Source organism: Cebus imitator, unplaced genomic scaffold (assembly GCF_001604975.1).
Source record: "Cebus imitator isolate Cc_AM_T3 unplaced genomic scaffold, Cebus_imitator-1.0 Scaffold579, whole genome shotgun sequence".
Classification (NCBI taxonomy): domain Eukaryota; kingdom Metazoa; phylum Chordata; class Mammalia; order Primates; family Cebidae; genus Cebus; species Cebus imitator.
Genome location: NW_016107894.1, coordinates 263,485 through 282,549, shown reverse-complemented (window position 1 = coordinate 282,549; position 19,065 = coordinate 263,485). Strand labels below are relative to the sequence as shown.

Sequence of the window (19,065 nt, the reverse complement as noted above, 5' to 3'; positions counted from 1 at the left end):
GCCACCATGCCCAGCTAATTTTTATATTTTTTAGTAGAGATGGGGCTTCACCATGTTGGCCAGGATGGTCTCGATCTCTTGACCTTGTGATCCTCCCGCCTTTGCCTCCCAAAGTGCTGGGATTACAGGCATGAGCCACCACGCCTGGCCCTGTTTGTACTTTTTAAAATATTGTCCTATTACGACAGCTTTGTGTTCTATCTTAGCTTATGAGCATGAATATCTTTTTGTTGATGTTGGTAATTTAGTCAGGTAAACTCTTAAATATGTTTAATGTGACAAAATCCTCTAGACACTGGCAGTTTCCCAGTCTCCTCAGAATTTTTAGTAGAACTGTCTTGTGAGCCAAAGACTAGAATTATACACGAGTCTAATAATGTTAGATTCTTACATACTTTTATGTAGAGCGTTTATCTGATGCTGATCATTTTTGAAATAGCAAACTCAAAATTGTATTTGTACTATAGGTGATCTATTTGTTGTGCTCTTAGTATCTTATTTCTGAAAGGTGAATTAACTGCTCTGTGTCATCTCTTTTTCCAGGCAGAAGAAGTAGAGTCATATTTGGAAAAACTTAAGGAAAAAAGAGGCTTGTCTGGGAAATATCAAACATCATCAAAATTGTTCCAGAACTGCAGTGAACTCTTTAAAACACAGGTAATCTTTAAAAGTGGTTGGAGGAAAGTAGAGTAAGTGAAAAGTGGAATGTCTATATTTTTGTCTATATCCACTTCCCACTCCTCAAGTATTTCTTTTGGTAGAAGTAATTAGAAGCGTCTTCTGATAGGTACGTAGTCAGCCACTTATATTCATCTCATCAAAGAGAGGTTGTACTTTCCTTTGTGTGTAAAAAGCAAACCCCCAGGTTTTTTTTATTGTGGTAAAATATACACTATATAAAATTTACCATTTTAAAGTGTGTAATACCGTGGCATTAAGTATATTGCTGTGCAGCCATCAACCCATCTCCAGTACTTCCCCCCCCTCCCATCAGGTGGAGTCTTGCTCTGTTCTTCAGGCTGGAGTGCAGTGGCCTTATCTCAGCTCATTGTAACCTCCACCTCTTGGGTCCAAGCAATTCTCCCGCCTCAGCCTCCCAAGTGGCTGGGGCTACAGGTGCACACCATTATGCCTGACTAATTCCTTTTGTGTTTTCACCACGTTGGTCAGGCTGGTGTTGAACTCCTGACCTCGAGTGATCCACCCACTTTGGCCTCCCAAAGTGCTGAGATTATAGGCGTGAGCCTAAAGGCCGAGCCCCATCTCTAGTACTTTCATCATCCCAAACTCAGACTTCATATCTATTAAATAATAATTCCCCATTCTCCAACCCCAAGTCCATAGGAACCACTCTTCTACTTTCTGTGAATATGACTATTCTAGATACCTCACATAAGTAGAATCATACAACTTTTGTTCTTTTTTGTGTAACTTCTTTGACTTAGCATAATGTTTTTAAGGTTCACCCATGTTGTAGCATTATCAGAATTTCATTCCTTTTTAAGGCTGAATGATACTCTGTTGTATGTATCTCCACATATTGTGTTTCCATTTATCTGTTGATGGACATTTAAAACCTCACATTTTTAATTCTCTGGTCACCTCATCTAATTAATATGTTCCCAGAAAAATCAGGATTTTTACATTTTACTGCCATAGATCTGAAATCAGAAGGATATGTATCATCACTGTCTTAGGGTTCAATTTCATACCTTAATTTTGTGGAAAGAGGAAGATGTGAATAATTATATTTTTCATGCTTACCTCAGGTAAGTGGAGATTCTGATATGAAATTCTGTTGTCTTAGAAATAGTAATCTAATACCAATTTTTTGATAGAAATATTTTATATGTGTTGAAAATAGTTATAGTAGTTATCATCTTTACTTGTCCTTCCTTTTTTTTTTTTTGAGATGGAGTTTCGCTCTTGTTGCCCAGGCTGGAGTGCAATGGAACGATCTTGCCTCACTACAACCTCTGCCTCCCAGCACTTTGGGAGGCCAAGGCGGGTGGATCACCTGAGGTCAGGAGTTCGAGACCAGCCTGGCCAACATAGTGAAACCGCGTCTCTACAAAAAATATTAAAAAATTAGCCGCGCATGGTGGCAGGTACCTATAACCCCAGCTACTCAGGAGGCTGAGGTATGAGAATCACTTGAACCCAGGAGGTGGAGGTTGTAGTGAGCTGAGATCATGCCACTTCATTCCAGCCTGGGAGACAAGAGTGAAATTCAGTGTCAAAAAAAATTGGTAATGGATAAGCAGATGAAGTAATCAGTAATTGAAGGAAGAGTTCAGCTCTTAATATAACTTAGGTTTTATGGTCTTGGAGGGAAAAGAAAATAGCTTTAAAATGGTGACAGAGTGGTAGAAAGAGAAAGCTAGAACCAATGTGATGTTCTGTAGTATGTATGTTTTCTGTTGGTTTTCCAAATTTATACCTTAGATTAGGAAGATTGATTGGTCTTTGTTGGATTTGATTATGGAAAGCTACCTGTTAAATCTAGTTGCCTGAGGCTCGCTACTTTGAGAAGTGCTATAATTTTTCCAGGGTCTGGCTTGTTGGTAAGATTTCCTCTCCTCCAGTCTAATGTAACAGTGTTGAATTACACAATCTTATTAGGAAGGAGAATGCCTCATCTACTGATAACTGGTAAGAAAAATAATTAGTGTAGTTTATTACAGACATGAAATGTAGTGTGGTAGAAGGGACAGCAGGCCTAAGCGTCAAGAGTCTTAAGTGTAAATCCTATTTCTTTGTATAAAACTTTGTAGTTCTGAGTCACATTTTACTCATCTGTAGAATGAGGGGAAATGATCTAAGATTCTTCTATCCTAAGCATACTTCCTATATCTAAGGCTTTGTCATTCTTAAATGTTTATTATTTTCATAGAAAAACTGAATGGCCATTTGGGTTTGATACTATTTTCTAGTTCCCAGCAGGGTTTTATTCACTTGTTTGCGGTTAATTGGAAATGTTTTGTCTACCGATGCTATGTTTTTATATTTACTACTTAGGGTATAGTGTTTTGTTTAAACCATTTCTTGGCCGGGCGCGGTGGCTCAAGCCTGTAATCCCAGCACTTTGAGAGGCTGAGGCGGGTGGATCACGAGGTCAAGAGATCGAGACCATCCTGGTCAACATGGTGAAACCCCGTCTCTACTAAAAATACAAAAAAAAAAATTAGCTGGGCATGGTGGTGTGTGCCTGTAATCCCAGCTACTCAGGAGGCTGAGGCAGGAGAATTGCCTGAACCCAGGAGGCGGAGGTTGCGGTGAGCCGAGATTGTGCCATTGCACTCCAGCCTGGGTAACATGAGTGAAACTCCGTCTCAAAAAAAAAATAAAAATAAAAATAAATAAATAAACCATTTCTTTGTATTTTGAGCTACACTATTCTTGTAGTATTTACACACCTTTAATTTTTTTAGTTTTGTGTTTCTTTTATAGAGCTTTTCTGGAGATTTTATGCATCGACTGCCTCTTTTAGGAGAAAAACAGGAGGTAATTGTTTTCGTTATATATTTCTGAGAGTACAATAAAACTTTGGCGGTGCAGGAGCCACCCTTGCTTGCTGCATCTCCAGGGAGGGAGTGCTGTACCTGGGGAGCAGGCTCAGGCAGCCACTACAGAAACTTGGGCAGCTAAAAACTAGAAGTTCTGAATTAATTTTTTTTTTTAATTGTTTAAAGGCTAAGGAGAATGGAACAAACCTTACCTTTATTGGAGATAAAACTGTAAGTAACATTTGGGGATTTGAGGCATTGAACACATATTTTAGTTTTCTTATATTCATGTATTTTTAAATTGTTCTTCTATACTATGCTAACATTTGAAAAGAAAGTTAAGTCTGGAAGCTTTAGACCAAAATGTTAAAAACAGTTGGGTCTCTGGATGGTGATATGATATGAGCGATTTTTAGTTTTTTCTTTGTGTTTTCTCTATTTCTGTATCTTCTGCTGTACACCTGTATTGCTTTTATAATTGTCCGCCCATAAATATTTGTAAACAGGAAAAACTTATTAAAAATAAGAACCTTTAAACTTCATCTAAAATTATCTGTGATAAAATGTAATTGAAAGAGAGCTTAGAAAATTGAAATACGATCTAAAGCTATAAATATTCCTTACGTTTTCATAAATATACATTGTATGGATACTTATTACATTTTCAAATTCATAATGACTAATTCCTCAAAACATTGCCAATAAAAAATTTAGAGGAAAGATGATAGTTATCCATCCATGTTGGATTATGGTTTTTACAAAGCAGATTAAAGATTTTAATTTTATGACTTTATTTAGGTATAATATACATATTACAAAAGTTATTTCATTATGTTTTTTAAGGCAAGGTCTCACTCTTACCTATGCTGGAGAACAGTGGTGTGAACATGGCTCTCTGCAGACTTGACTTCCTGGGCTCAAAACTCCCAAGTAGCTGGGACCACAGACGCATACCGCCATGCCTGCCTAATTTTTAAAAACTTTTTGTAGCGATTGGGTCTCACCATGTTGCCCAGGCTGGCATAGAACTCCTGGGGTCAAGTAATCACCTCACTTCAGCCTCCCAAAGTCCTAGGATTATAGGCATAAGCCACTGTGCCCAGCCTAAAAGTTACTTTTTTAAAGCATGTAATTTAGTGGGTTTTAGTAGTCTTAAGTTGTGCAACTACCAGTTGCTATCTAGTCCCAGGATTCTTAATCATCCCCAAATATAACCCTATACTCATTATCAGTCACTCCCCATTTCTCCTGCCCCCAACCTCTGACAATCAGTAATCTATTTTCTGTCTCTCTGTATTTGCTTTTTCTGGACATTTTATATAAGTGGAATTATATAATACATGGCCCATTGCCTTGTTTCTGGCATCTTTCACAGTTTCCAGTCTGTCTTGACTATTGCTTCCTGCTTCCACGAAGCCTTAAAATCAGCCAGCGAGCGATTAGAGCCTTCTCAGATTTCTCCTGGACTTGAGCATGGCTCAGTCCTGCACATACGGCTTTCTAGATTTCCAGGAATATTTTGGAGCTTTCCAAAGTCCCTATGGACATCTCATTCTATGTTTTTTTTTAAGTTTCCAATCAGCCTCTTAATAGCCCTAGTTGGTAATGTCACCTCAGGTAGCTGTGATCTTGAAGGATTGCTGTTCAATGTTTTTGAGAAATCCTTTGAATACAGGGTTGTTGATACTGGGTGATCTCTGAGTCAGGTCAGATAAAGACAGGCCCTGAAAATGGAGCATTTCAGCAATTTGCCAGACAGCTCAGGTAATTAGTCTTTTATGGACCTCCAAATGTATTTTGTCCTTTGGGAGGCCTAGGCGGGCAGATCACTTGAGGCCAGGAGTTTGAGACCAGCCTGGCCAACATGGTGAAACCACGTCTCTACTAAAAATATAAAACTTAGCCAGTCATGGTGGTGCATGCCTATAATTCGAGCTACTTGGGAGGCTGAAGCAGAGAATGACTTGAACCTAGGAGCTGGAGGCTGCATTGAGCCAAGATCACACTACTGTACTGCAGTCTGGACCCACCTCCTTGCTCAGTGGCTACTAAGCTGTTGTTTTTCACAGCCGTTAATAGTTTCAGGGACTTTGGTTTTAAGGAACTTGGGAGAGAGGGATGGGATTAGGGTGAACACAGACATCTCAAGCTTGCTTTTGTTTCCTAGATTCGTTTGCCTTTCTTGAAGAAACACTTCTTGGATTGTTGAAAGAATTTTAGTTAATTTCCAAAGTTCCAAAAGTTGATTTTCATAGTTTTTGCCAGTGTTTTTGTTGCTTTTATGGATGAGTAGATTTTCAGACTTTCTTATTCTACTGTTCTGAAAGTGTTCCCACTACCCAAACACCAGTTTTATTTGTATAGAATTTTAACTAAAAGTAGGTTAGGCATGACAATCTTTGTTAAATTTTTTTAAACAAAAGATAGGCATTAGGACTGGGTGTAGTGGCTCATGCCTATAATGCAAGCACTTTGAGAGGTCAAGATAGGCGGACTTGAGGTTGGGAGTTTGAGACCAGCCTGGCCAATGTGGTGAAACTTTGTCTCTACTAAAAAATACAAAAATCAGTTGGTTGTGGTGGCGGACACCTGTAATACCAGCTACTCGGGAGCCTGAGGCAGCACAGTCACTTGAACCTGGGAGGCGGAGGTTGCAGTGAGCTGAGATTGTGCCACTACACTCCAGCCTTTGCGACCAGTGAGACTCTATCTCAAAAAAAAAAAAAAAAAAAAAGAGATATTCTTTTCTTTTACTAATAGGTATATATTCACTGTCAAAATAGAGAAGATATGCATAAATAAAAAGAAGAAAATAGTAATCTGTAATACCATGCAGTGATATGTTTATCTTCCTAGTCTTTTGTATACTGGCATGTTGATATTTATTTTAAAAAGGGAATCTTACAGTATATATTATATAACATTTTTTGTAGCTTAGCAATATAACATGGACATCTCTTCAGTTTGGTAAATGTTGTATTGCATCGTTGCTTAAATGCTTGTAGAGTGCCTTATTGTATGAATACATTGCAATTTGTTCAATTCTCTATTCTTGGACATTTATGAATTTCATTATCTTGGAATTCTATGCAATGTTGTGATTACTATTCTTGTAGCTACATTGCTTTTAAATCTTTATTTTCTGATCTCAGAATAATTGCATATTGGGATAAGTTTTTAATTCTGTAACTTAAAAATCCTTTATAATTTTATTTTCTAATAGTTTTAACAGTTTGTTGTGATTACACAGAGCACATTCATAGTAACCAAAATACGATCGTATTATATACCACTGTATAATATTTTCTTTTTACTACCGAATTGATACATTGAACACTACTGCACTTTTTCAGGGCTGCTTAGTGTTCCATTTTGTTATGATTTTAATAATTAACTCCCAATTGATGAATGTTGGGTTGTTCCCAGATTTTCACTATTATGGATAAAGTCATGTTCATAATGTCTAGTTATATCTCTGTGTACATTTATAATCTTTAGGCTAACTTCCTGAAGGTAGAATTGCTAGATCCACATGTATGCACAGTTTAAAAGTTCTTTTTCGTAGCAATTTATGGCCCCAAGAAAGTGAGAGTGAGTGTCTTAGTTCATTTGTGTTGCTGCAGAAGGATACCTAGAGCTGGGTAATTTATAAAGAAAAGAGGTTTATTTGGTTCACTGTTCTGTGGGCTATACAAGAAGCATGGTGCCAGCATCTGCTTCTCGTGAGGGCTTCAGGCTAGTTCCACTCATGGTGGAAGGAGAAGGGGAGCCTGTGTGTGCAGATCACATGGCAAGAGAGGGAGGAGGAGGAGGGGAGGTAGCAGGCCCTTTTTTAATAATCACAGGAACCAGTAGAGGGAGAACTCACTCATTACCTAAAGGGCAGTGGCACCAAGGTATTCATTAGGGATTGGTTCCCATGACCCAAACACCTCTTTCTAGACCCCACCTCCAACATTGGGGATCAAATTTCAGCATGAAATCTGGGAGGACAAATATCCAAGCCATAGCAGTGAGTTTCCATCTTTCCTCACAAAAACAATGGCTGTCATCATTTAAAATAGATTTTATGCAGTTTGTCCAGTTAAGCAATAATTTGTTGTAAATTGTATTTAAAAAATTATTGTTAACCTGGGTTCTGTGGCTCATGCTGTAACTCCAGCACTTTGGGAGGCTATAGCATGTAGATTGCTTGAGCTCACGAGTTTGAGACCAGCCTGGGTAATATGGTGAAACCTCATCACTACAAAAAATAGAAAAATTATCCAGACAGTGGTGCACGCCTGTAGTCCCAGCTACTTAGGGGACTGAGGTGGGAGGATGGCTTGAGCCTGGAAGGCAAAGATTGCAGTGAGCCACGATCACACCACTTCACTCCAGCCTGGGCGATAGAGCCATACCTTGTCTCAAAAAACAACAATTAAAAAATTATGAATGTGAACATTGATTTATTTGCATATTGGCTGTTGCACTTTCTTCAGTTGTCTTCTGTGCACAGCATACTTTGAGTTTTACTCAAGGCTTAAGTCTTGTTCCAGTGATTAAACCTGGCTGAAAGGTGATCCTATTGAATACCACAAGTAATATTTAGGAATACTTAGTCAAAATACCATGAAAAGAAATAAAATAATTATCTATCTTTTGATATTTCTTCCTGAAAACTGGGTCTAGGGCAAATATCTTATAATTTCATTTAAAGATATTCACAGACTAGGTGCAGCAGTAATCTTGGCACTTTTTCAGCCCATGGTGGCTGGATCACTTGAGGCCATGGTTTGAGACCAGCCTGGTCAACATGGCAAATCCCTTTCTTTATAAAAAGTACAAAAACTAGCTTGGTGTGGTGGTGTACATCTGTAATCCCATCTGCTTGAGTGCCTGAGGCCCAAGAATCGCTTGAGTCCAAAAGGCAGAGGTTGCAGTGAGACATGATTGCACCACTGCACTCCAGCCTGGGTAACAAAGCGAGATTCTGTCTCCAAAAAAAAAAGAGGATACTCACAAACTCAGTACCTCCATCCTATTTCATTAAAGCTCTGATTAAACATTTTATAGGCTGGGTGTGATGGCTCATACCTGTGATCGTAGCAGTACTAAAAATACACACACACGCACACAGACACACATACACACTCTCTCTCTTTCTCTCTGTCTCTCTTAGCTGGGCATGGTGGCGCATGTGTGTAATCCCAGGTACTCAGGAGGCTGAGGCGGGAGAATTGAGGCAGAGATTACATTGAGCCAAAATTGTGCCACTGCACTCCAGCCTGGGCAAGACTCAAAACAAAAACAAAAACATATGTTTATGGAAGAAAGGACCTCTGCATGTCCCTTCTCCAAAGGAAAGATTGATAAAAGAGAATAATATTTTGATTGACTCAGTTTTTTGGATTTAGGCAGTAATGCGATACATTTATAATTATAATTTAAAAAACTTAATAGACTTTATTTTTAAGAGCAATTTTATATTCACAACAAAATTGAGTAAAAAGTTCAGAGAGGCCGGCCAGTACAGTGGCTTGTACGTATAATTCCAGCACTTTGGGAGGCCAGTGTGTTAGGATCACTTCAACCCAGGAGTTCAAGAGCAGCCTGGAATACATGTTGAGACCCTATGTCTACGAAAACCAAAAGTTGGCTGGGTACAGTGGCTCATACCTGTAATCCCAGCACATGGGGAGGCCGAGGTGGGCAGGTCACCCAAAGTTGAGAGTTTGAGACTAGCCTGACCAACATGGAGAAACCCCATCTCTACCAAAAATACAAAATTACCCAGGTGTGGTGGCGCATGCCTGTAAATCCCAGCTACTTGGGAGGCTGAGGCAGGAGAATGGCTTGAACCCAGGCAGTGGAAGTTGTGGTGAGCTGAGATCGTGCCATTGCACTCCAGTCTGGGCAAGAAGAGTGAAACTTGTTTCAAAAAAAAAAAAAAGCAAAAAACAAAAGTTACCCAAGTTACCTAGTGTGGTTGTGCATGCCTATGGTCATAGCTACAGGGGAGGCTGAATTGGGAGGATCACTTGAGCCCAGGAGATCAAGGCTGCAGTAAGCCATGATCATGCCACTCTACTCCAGCCTAAGCAATAGAGCAAGACTCTGTTTCAGCATGCCCCCTCTATACCTGTACACTTAGCCCCCCAATTATCAACATACTGCACCACTGTGGTGTAGTGTTACAACTGATGAACCACATTGACATGGCATTATCAGCCAGTCTGTAGCTTACATTAAGGTTCACTCTGTGTTGGGCATTATATGAATTTTGATAAATGTATAAAGACATCTTCACCTTTATAGTATCATACAGGATAGTTTTAGTGCCTAAAAGACCTCTGGGCTCTGCCTTTTCATCTCTTGCTTCCCCCTAAACTCCTGGCAATCACTGATCTTTTTTACTGTCTTCATAGTTTTGCCTTTTCCAGAATGTCATCTAATTTGGAATTGTAAAAATATGTGGCCTATATAATCACAATCGTGTTACTAGAAGTAAAAAGAAAAAGGAAAAAGGAAATAAAAATAAAAAAAAAATTAAAAACAATGTCACCTGTTCAGATTGGCTTCTTTCACTTAGTAGTATGCATTTAAGGTTCCTCTATGTCTTCTGGTGGCTTAATAGTTCATTTCTTTTTAGTGCTGAATCATATTCCATTGTTTGGATATATCACAGTTTATCCATTCATCTATTGAAAAATGTCTTGATTGCTTTCAGGTTATAGCAGTTGTAAATAAAGCTGTTGTAAACATTTATGTCCAGGCTTCTATGTGGACATAAGTTTTCAATTCTCTTGGGTAACTATCAAGGAGCACTATTGCTAGATTGTATGGTAAGAGTATGTTTAATTTTGTAACCATTGCAATTTTGACAATGCAGTGCTTAAACAAAAATAGAATGTATTTGGAACAAAACTACTCTTGTAGTCTGTCTCTCTGAGAGCATCAGTTAATGGATTGTGACTTGTAGCTATCTTACTCATGGGTTAAAAAGTTCTGTTGAAGGGGACTTAACAATTTTGAGATGATACCATGAAGACAGTGCTTTAAAAATAATTCTGTTCACAGGCTAACAGTAGACCGTGAAAAGGAGGGACAAAAAGGAAAAAAAATAGTTCTGTTATGGGGAAGGAAATAATTAATAGTTGAGATGATAGTTAAGAGCCCAGGCCCTGGGGTCAGATGTTCTATATTTTGAAATCCCAATTTCACAACTTAATATTTCCCTTGACCCAGGGAAATATTATTTTGTCTGTTTCTTACATAATAAAATGGAGGTAATAGGAATGATATTACTAAGAATTGTGGAGTAGTGAAGTCCAGGTCTCCATACCTCCACAAAAGCAACTAGTAAGCTGACAAAAACGGTCACATTCAACTTTCACAGAACTTTGAAATCTACGCAAAACTTAAGGAAAAAGTTCAACAAAGGAGGAAGCACTATATTACATTAAGAAAGTGCTGTGATGTTTTAACTTGTTTACCATTCCCCCTTTCCCAGTTCAGAAGTAGGAGGATGGCAACCTGTGGTCATGGTGCAGGTTGCTAGTGCCAGAGGAACTAATATAGACCTTTTTCTTAAAGACTTGCTGTTGTGTGTTTTCATCTGTCTGGAGACTGCCTGAAGGACCTGTGCATGTTCCTCTGCCTTCATTTTGCCCAACTTAGTGTTCCAGGGGCTGGAGTGGCTTGCTGGGTTGTGTTTCCCAAAAGCATTTGAAGGCAAAAGTATTTTCTGCATAGGGAAGGGGATAACAGTGGGGATAAGCAGTAGAGAGATTGTCAAGCATGAGAAGGAAAAGGTCCAGAAAGGAGATTTGTGAGAGAACAGGATTTTTAAAGCTCCTGTGTATATTGAAGTATGAAGACAGCCGTATACATTCTCAGGACTGGGCATGTGATCAGAGATGACCCTAAGCTTTCATTCTGGCTGACCTTGGGCTCTGTATAAGCAGAAAGTGAAGACTAAGGAAGGGCTTTAATTGGCCCAGTTAAGTATTGAAGGATTGCCTCAGGGTGCAAGGACTAGGAGAATACTCTGTTCTTTTTTGACTTTGGCTCTTGGTGTTCAAGAAATCTTTGTCAAAACACTAGCTGACCACTGAAGGAAGATAGATTCCAGTAGCCACACAGGTCAAAGAATACAGACTTTTCAAAAATGGTTTACAAAAGTCGCTAAGCAAAAGAGCCATAATCCATATGATTATTAGCAGCTAACAAACCCCAAGGAGGGGGCAGACTCTGGTTGCCAGAATTGCCACTTTATAACATTCAGTTTTCAGTGAAAAATTACAAGGCATGCACAGAAACAAGAAAGTATGGCATATTTACAGGATTAAAAAAAATGCTTCTGAGGAAGCCTCAACATGAGACTTACCAGACCAAAGATATTAAATGAAGTGTCTTGAATATACTCAAAGAGCTAAAAATTTAAAAAAAAAAAAAAAAGCATGGGTGAAGAACCTAAAGGAAACCAGGAGACCATAGAGATAGAAATGATAAAAAGAATTAAGATGAGCCTGAAGAGACCTATGGGACACCCTCAAGTATATCAACATCCACATAAAGTAATTCATCAGAGGGAGAAGAGAGAGAGAAAGGTATGGAAAGAATACTTGATTTAAAGGAATAATGCCCAGAAACTTCCCATATATAATGGAAGCATGAATTTCAGAAAGCTTGAGAAGCTCACAAATCTCAAATTACAAGCAGGAATGAAAAAGTAAAATGTTGTATGTCCATAAAATGGAATATCGTTCATCTATAAAAATGAAGTACTTATACATACAGCAATATAGATGAACTCTGAAAACATTATGTTAAGTGAGAGAAGCCGGGTGCATTTATATGAAATTACCATAATAGACAACTCCATGGAGACAGGAGGTAAATTAGTTGCAAGTGGTGAGAGGAAGGAGAAATGGGGAGCTGCTGCTTAATGAGTACAGGGTCTTCTTAGGATGATGAAAATGTTTTAGAACTACATAGAGGTAATATTTGCACATCATTGTGCTTGTACCGCGTACTATTGATTTATATGCATTAAAATTGTGAATTTTATGTTCTGTGAAATTTACCTTAGTTTACAAAGGAATTAATAATACGTACATATCTGTAATCTCAGCACTTTGGGAGGCCAAGGTTGGTGGATCAGGACTTTGAAACCAGGCTGGCCAATGTGGCAAAACCCCGTCTCTACTAAACATACAAAAAAAAAATTAGCTGGGTATGGTGGCATGCACCTGTAATCCCAGCTACTTAGGAGGCTGAGGCAGGAGAATTGCCTGAACCTGGGAGGCAGAGGTTGCAGTGAGCTGAGATGGTACAGCTGCACTCCAGCTTAGGCGATGCAGCGAGACACTATAAAAAAAAAAAAAAAAAGTAATAAATGTCATATGCTTAACAGAGTGTCTAGCATATAAATATTATTTTTACAGGGTCAGAATCTCTGCATTCCAGAGTTAAATTTAAACTTTCTCAAATCCTGGAATATGAGAATTGATCGGTTTATTTTGGAATTTGTAAGAGGTGGTTTTAAGACATATATGATAATAGAGCAGCTAATTACACCAGCATTTGATAGGTTGATGAGTAAGTTCAGACTCATTGGACATGGATTAACCATAACTTTGAAGCTGTAAAGTTTTCTCACAAATTGCCCCTGAGTCTCATCAGAGAGTATTGGCAGAGATAAATCAATATATGATTAGGAAGGAATTTATGTTCTTAAGTTCCTAAGATAACCTAGTAAATGGATACCTGGAGAATTGTTTAATCTGCTTTGTTTGACATAGATTTTTATTATGAAATATAATTTTTGAACTATGTTAGCCTTTTCTTGATTATAGGACATTTAAACCATTTGAGAAGAACTGTGCTCCATAGGAGAATGCATAAATACACAATATCAGTTATTCATTTTGAGGGGTTCAAAGATCATAGAAGCTTACCCAGAGATCTCCGGATAAACATTTCTCATTATAAGACCAGATGATAAGAAGTTGTAATTCCAAGGAAGAAGAAACCAGTTATTTTCTGTGTTAATCTTTATCATTGTATCTTAGTCTTGTGTTTGTGAAGACTAGTCTATGTGGAAAGCAAGAGTCACTACCCCTCAAAATCAAGGTCTTGGAGACTGTTAATTTGTCTTCCTTGAGTTTGAAGGCAGTGACTCTGGCTTTCCACATAGACTAGCCCCAGGTGAAATTTTTTATATAAATGTGACACCATGTTAGCCGAAATTCTGATATTCTTGGGAAGCATGTTGAACAAAGGGAATTGGATTCAGGAATTGGTGATTTTCATTCATTTTATTGGTACCGTCATTAATTTTTGTGTAAGGTGATTTAAATAATTCTCTGTTTAAATTACTTTGTGATGTCTACATAAAACACAAACTGGTATCCTAGTGTGGCTTAAACAGAGATTAAATTTAGTAATTTTAGTTGTGGTTTTCCTCATTAAAAAAATATGTTAAATGTGATTTTTGTGTATAAGATATGTGGTATCTTGCCTTTTAGTAATTCATAATGTAGCCTACTTTGTGTGCTAGGCTTGTTTCGTTTCTTGTGCCTATTCTTTGAATGAATGAAAGAAAAGGACTTTACCATGTTCCTGGGCACATTGTGGAGCAAAATTTGCATATTTTATTATTGATTTGTGTTCTTAATTCATAAGATTTGCAGATGTGATATCCTTTTCCCTCTCTAGGCAATGCATGAACCATTGCAAACTTGGCAAGATGCGCCATACATTTTTATTGTACATATTGGCATTTCATCCTCAAAAGAATCATCAAAAGAAAATTCACCGCGTAATCTTTTTACCAGTAAGTTCAGTTTGGGCTTTTTTGTAATGGTTATGTTATTATCTGGTTATGTCATTCTTGCACTTTACAGATGCTTTTTCATTATTTCAGGTATCAGATTTCATTTTCCTTCATTTGATACTCCTGCTTTAAAATTTTTTAATTCGTGTCATATTTTCAGTATTCTGAACTAGAATTGTCAAAACTTGGTCAGAAAGCCGAAGATCAGGAAATTTTAAATTAATTAACATTGGTAGTTTTTAATGTCTCAAGAATTTAAGTGTTCTCCTTTCCAAGGTTGCTGCGTAGTTCATAGAGCTCAGATTCTCTTAACTCGAATTTGCAGGACTGGTCTTATTTCCTGTGGCTTCCCCTTTGTTTCTTCTTTGTACTTTGCAATTTCCTTTCCTACCCTGCCTTCTTAAGCAGAATATCAAATGGAAACAATGATGGCAGCCATCGTTAACCTCGCTTCTGACTTTACTGGCTGTATTGGTATATTTCACCATTAAGTACTATGTTTACTGTAAAACTTATGAAATATTCTTTATTTGGTTAAGGATGTTCTTTTCTGTTCCTACTTTAATGAGAGTAGTTTCCTTTTTTAAAAAAAAAAAAAAACTTAAGAATGAATACTTAGCTTTATCAAATAGTTTAATTAAACTGATTTAAATAGTTTACTTATACTGATTTAAATGATCATAAGGGCTTTCTCATTTAATAAGTTTATATCATACTTTAACTGGTTGTTTAACATTAAATCATTGTTGAACTTCTGGGATACCACTACTTGGCTTTCACACACACACACACACCCCTCTCTCTCTCTCTCTCTCTGTTCCCCTCCCCCTTTCCACCCCTCCCTCCCCACCCCTCTCCACCTTACTCATACATGTGTATCCTCCTGTCTCTTTAGGCCCATGACTTTCTAATGGATCATAGTATCAAGGCACAGTTACCAGTGTTCATTTTCAACCTTCTTTCTTTGACAAGGTTAGAGAAGAAGCTATATTCCATCCTACTTCAGCTTCTTCATGCATCCAACCTGGCTCTGGTCCCTCTTATTTTTCTTTGAAATCTGCTAGCCTCAGTGATCCCATAGGAACTACACATCCAACAAACATAGCCTGCTTTTGGCACAGGAGCCCAACATGGTCATGGAGTCAGCTTCAAGCACTGTTCTTAGTTTCTGTTTTGATTCTTGGAAATATCTGTCTTGTTTTTGAGCTTGTATCCTTTTTTTGTTTTCTTTGTTTTTTATCTTTTCTTTTCTTTTTTTTTTTTTTTTTTTTTATTTTCACTCTGTCACCCCAGGCTGGAGTGCAGTGGTGTGATCTCAGCTCACTGTAACCTCTGCCTCCTGGGTTCAAGTGATTCTCCTGCCTCAGCCTCCCAGGTAGCTGGTATTACAGGCCTGCACCATTGTGCCCAGCTAATTTTTATATTTTTAGTAGATTGCATTTTTATAATCTACTGAATTTTTATTTATCTACTAAATTATTAAATCTACTAAATTTTTATTTAATAGATTGTATTTTTAGTTTTACCATGTTGGCCAGGCTGGTCTTGAACCCCTGACTTAAAGTGATCTGCCCACCTTGGCCTCCCAAAGTGCTGGGATTATAGGCATAAGTCACCACACCTGACCTTGTTTTCTCATTAAAAAAATATCTTATCCAACTTTTGTTTGGAATGGAGAAGCTCTAATACAATTTTATCATTTTTCTTCCCGTCATTGAAACCTTTAATGTGTCCCCATTGCCTATAAAATGTCTACATTTTGCCGCAAGGTTTATAAAACTCTTTACAAATTGTCCCAGTTTATCTTTTGCTGCCTTATGTCAAAACACTACTACCATATGGTATTATGTGCGGTCTGAGACTGTATTTGTTCTTTAGGTATACCACACACTTTCACAGCTGTTTTGTTCATGTTATTTCCTCTATGTAGAAGGCTTTTTACTTTGTTCTGGAAAATACCTACTTATCCTTCTGATTCTGACTGAGAGGAATAGTTTTCTATGTAGCTTTTCAACTCCCTCTCCCCTGCAAGGTGGTTACCCATTCGATGGCAGAAAATGTCTTACTCGTATTTCTATTTGCTATGTTTTCCATAGGCCTGTCAAATAGTAAGTGCTTAGTAAATGTATATTTTAACATAGAGCGGGGGCTAGCAGATTTTTTTCTTAAAGAGCCAGATAGTAAACATTTTCTCTATTGTAACTACGAAACTCTGCGATGGTGGTACAGAGGCAGCAGTTATTAGTCTGCCTCTAGGGATGATCCCTGCTCAAATGAGTCAGAGTTTAATTTATTAATCATACCTAGAATTTATCTAAATCATTTTATCAATACAATATTAAAATAGTCCATCTTAAAATAGTTTTTTAAATTACAGATAATCCTAAAATTAGTCAATAGTAAGGAAAATATGTCTTTCAGATTTATGTTATTATTGTTACTTTTTCTGCCTTATTAAACACCTTGTTTTTATTAACAAATTATTTGAAAAATCTTAACTAGCAGGTTTTGAGGAAGTTCAATTCTATGTTTATTGGATGTTAGTTTGCTTCCATTTGAACTTCTGAGTTATTTTTATTTTGGAATGAGGTTCGAGCTTACATGATTGTGAAGCTGTATTTCAACCTTACTTTATCAGGGATGGCATCTTTTTTATGTGAGTTAATTTAAATTTTTAAGTTTTTTCCCAATGCCTTCATTCTGAAAGTGATACATGAATGTAGCAAGATCACATAAAATTGAAGTCCATGAAAAAATAGCAAAGCAATAGGAAAATACAGATGAGGAAGGATAGAAAACAAAGATGGCAGTATGTAAAAAGAAAGTCCTGTAAAGCATATTTTAGTGATGCGTTGTAAGGAAAAGTATATATGAAATATGTTTAGAATTTAGAGCATGTGTGGAGTTGTTCCAGATGGGCAGCCAGAGAAGGCTGTGTGGTGGAAATATTCAATCTAGTCTTTAAAGGATGTGCGTGTGGAAACAAAAGAGCTTTCCCACTTCAGACTAGAGTGGAGACATGGAAACCTGTGCAGGACGCAGCATGAACTATGAGAACACTTAATGACTTTCCAAATGCTGTACAAATATAATGTAATATTGACCAGGATTGAAATTACCCAATTAAATTCTTATTAATTTTATTATACAAATATTAGGCAATGTTTTTGTTTAATTTCTGCATCCTATAAATTAATTCTGAGTACTGTATTTGGCAGTGACTGTTGAAGTGAAAGGTCCCTATGAATACCTCACGCTTGAAGACTATCCCTTGATGATTGTAAGTGATTTTATGTTCTTTAACCTCAGTAATGAATGATTTTAGCTTAAAAGGTTGTCCCATGTTTTGTGGCAGTATTCTTTTTTAACAAATTGTTCCTATGCAATTCAGAAAATGTTGCTTGTGGTTGTAGACTTCTTTCTTTTTAGACTGGGACTTTGAGAGAGTCAGTATACCTTTATATGCCTCATTTTCTTATCTGTATAATGAAGGGGTATAATGACCTGGAAATACCTCAAAGATCATGTCACATTCTCTCTAGGACCCATAACAGGGTACTTTTTACTACAACTCTATCGTTTCTGATCCCACTTTCATTAACTAAATGAGGCTGGGTGCCGTGGTTCACGCCTTTAATCCCAGCACTTTGGGAAGCTGAGGCCCGCAGATCAGTTGAGGTCAGGAGTCCAGACCACCCTGGCCAACATGGTGAAACCTTGTCTCTACTAAAAATACGAAAATTAGCTAGATGTGGTGGCACACACCTGTAGCCCCAGCTATTCGGGAGGCTGAAGCAGGAAAATTGCTTGAACTTGGAAGGCGGAGGTTACAGTGAGCTGAGATCGTGCCACTGTACTTTAGCCTGGGCAACAGAGTGAAACTGTCTTAACAACAAAAAATTAAGTAAATGGTGAAGCTCCCTTCTCTTTGGGTGTGTGTGTGTGTGTGTGTGTGTGTGTGTGTGTGTGTGTGTGCATGTATGCATATCTGTGTCTGAGAATAATATCCTTAATGTATTTTTGATTTCCTTTGTTCATGATTATTCTCTTCTTCCTTTCCCTTTTAATAGTTTTGCTATTTTGTTGTGTTTCTTTGCCTCTGGATGTATCCTAATGATCATGCCATTTTTCTTCTTCAGCGTTGTCTTCATCTATTTAATTTTAGATTGTGAGCTGAAATAGCTCCTTCTTTAAAAAAAAAGTGGCTCGATGCAGTGGCTCACACCTGTATTCCCAGCACTTTGGGAGGCTGAGGTGGGTGGATCATGAGGTCAGGACATCAAGACCACCATCCTGGCCAACATGGTGAAATCCCATCTCTACTAAAAATACAAACATCAGCTGGGCATGGTGGCGTGCACCTGTAATCCCAGCCACTTGGGAGGCTAAAGCAAGAGAATTGCTTGAAACTGGGAGACAGAGGTCTCAGTGAGCCTAGATCGCGCTGTTGCCCTCCAGCCTGGGCGACAGAGCAAGATTCCATCTCAAAAAAAAAAAAAAAGAGAGAGAGAGTCTCACTCCGTCTCCCAGGCTAGAGTGCATTGGCATGATAATGGCTCACTGCGGCCTTAAACTCCAGGCTCAAGCTGTCCTCCATCTCAGCCTCCTGAGCAGCTAGGACAACAGGCATGTGCCACTATGCCTGGTTAATTTTTATTTTATTTTATTTTTTTTGTTTGTTTTTATTTTTTGAGACAGAGTCTCATGCTGTCACTCAGGCTGGAGTGTAATGGTGAGATC

At 37.9% G+C, this 19,065-nt stretch overlaps 1 protein-coding gene across 7 annotated transcripts in view; it reads left to right on the top strand.

The window, feature by feature from the left end:
* Positions 1–19,065, top strand: part of TMEM87A (transmembrane protein 87A) — a 57,291-nt gene that overhangs the window by 10,014 nt on the left and 28,212 nt on the right. For all 7 annotated transcript variants that reach the window (XM_037734165.1, XM_017516296.2, XM_037734167.1 and 4 more), the window contains 5 exons: positions 544–657; positions 3,451–3,504; positions 3,693–3,737; positions 14,208–14,325; positions 17,544–17,605. In XM_037734165.1, the coding sequence (XP_037590093.1) occupies positions 544–657; positions 3,451–3,504; positions 3,693–3,737; positions 14,208–14,325; positions 17,544–17,605 (393 nt within the window). The remainder of the gene's footprint in view (positions 1–543; positions 658–3,450; positions 3,505–3,692; positions 3,738–14,207; positions 14,326–17,543; positions 17,606–19,065) is intronic.